At 45.2% G+C, this 1,384-nt stretch overlaps 1 protein-coding gene across 1 annotated transcript in view; it reads right to left on the reverse strand.

Moving 5' to 3' along the window:
* Positions 1–685, reverse strand: part of LOC105994660 (zinc finger protein 431-like) — an 18,097-nt gene extending 17,412 nt beyond the window's left edge. The window contains exons 1-2 of the mRNA XM_013028290.1: positions 438–685; positions 153–213 (exon numbers count right to left, since the gene is read on the reverse strand). Of these exons, the coding sequence (XP_012883744.1) occupies positions 153–213; positions 438–471 (95 nt within the window). The 5' untranslated portion in view covers positions 472–685. The remainder of the gene's footprint in view (positions 1–152; positions 214–437) is intronic.
* Between the last annotated feature and the right edge of the window lie 699 nt (positions 686–1,384).

Consider the following 1,384-nt stretch of genomic DNA (forward strand, 5'->3'; position numbering starts at 1 on the left):
CCACTTGAGCCACAGCGCCACTTCTGGCTTTTTTCTTTTTGCTTATGTGGTGCTGAGGAATGGAACCCAGGGCCTCAGGCATGCAAGACAAACGCTCTACCACTGAGCCACCTTCCCAGCCCCCACAGCTTTTTCTTGTTAGGGCAAATTACCTTAGATTTCTGCGGAGAGTTTTGCAGCCATGTTCAATACTTTCTTCATTCTGTTTTGTCCCTAAAATTTAATCACAAAAAAATCACTGTGACTTATTCAACGTTATAAAAAGAATCATCCCATTGCAGATGTTATTATATTTTATGATCATTCATGGCCTATTCACCCCAGTATTCCATTCCATATTCCAAATGGTCCAGCAGCACTGAAGAGCATCCCAGTCATTCGTGGATTAGAGGAGCATCCCAGTCAGTCGTGGATTAGAGGAGGGAAGCTGTGCTTACCTACAGCAGCCAGGTTCCTGAGTGTTTCCCACATCACATGTCTGTGGAGCTTCTTTTGGGGAGAATCCAACAAAGCCCATTCTTCCAGTGTAAAGGTCACAGCAACATCCACAAAGGTCACTGGATCCTACAATAGCCCACACGCATACCCGTAAGGAATAATGAAAGCCACAGCACTGTAAATAAAGACTCCCAAGAATTTCACATGATGATGCTGCCCCTTCCCCCCATGACTTCTCACACGCTCTCACACAGCAATTCTGACAGGAGTTGGGAGCCATTTGGTAATTAACAGCAGAACATGGGCACCTGTTTTGTAAGCAGTTCCAACAATTACACTTGGGACACTGAGACTGTAGCACTGCCCAAGGAATTCCTACTTTAGTTCTTGTGAGAGCAAAAGCAGCTATTTTGAGACAAAATTATCAGAAGGGTGACAACAAAGGTTTGAGACAGGTTTTTTACTATGTAGCTCATTCTGCCTTGAACTCAAAATCTTGATGGCGTTTCCTCCATATTTAACTATCATTTTCTTATTCTAAAGATTTTCTGTGAGCCGGGTGCTCGTGGCTTACGCCTGTAATCCTAGATACTCAGGAGGCTGAGATCTGAGGACTGGGGTTCAAAGCCAGCCGGGGCAGAAAAGTCCCTGTGAGAGTCTTTTCCAGCCCAGGCAGGAAAATCTGTGACTGTTTTTGTTTTTTCACTCAAGCGCTCTACCACTTGAACCAGAACTCCATTTTGGGCTTTTGTAACTGGAAATAATCCTTTATCTGTTGAATGGCTGGGTAGGTTTCTTTTTCCATTCTATGGAATGTCTCTTGGTTCACTGTATTCCCAGGGCCACCTGGATTGTGACCCTATTTGAGGCTAGGAGGTCAGATAGGCGCCATCACACCCAGCCAGTCATTGAGAGGGAACCTCAAGAACTGTTATGCCAGCCGGGC

This window comes from Dipodomys ordii, unplaced genomic scaffold (assembly GCF_000151885.1).
Source record: "Dipodomys ordii isolate 6190 unplaced genomic scaffold, Dord_2.0 Scaffold108, whole genome shotgun sequence".
Taxonomy (NCBI): domain Eukaryota; kingdom Metazoa; phylum Chordata; class Mammalia; order Rodentia; family Heteromyidae; genus Dipodomys; species Dipodomys ordii.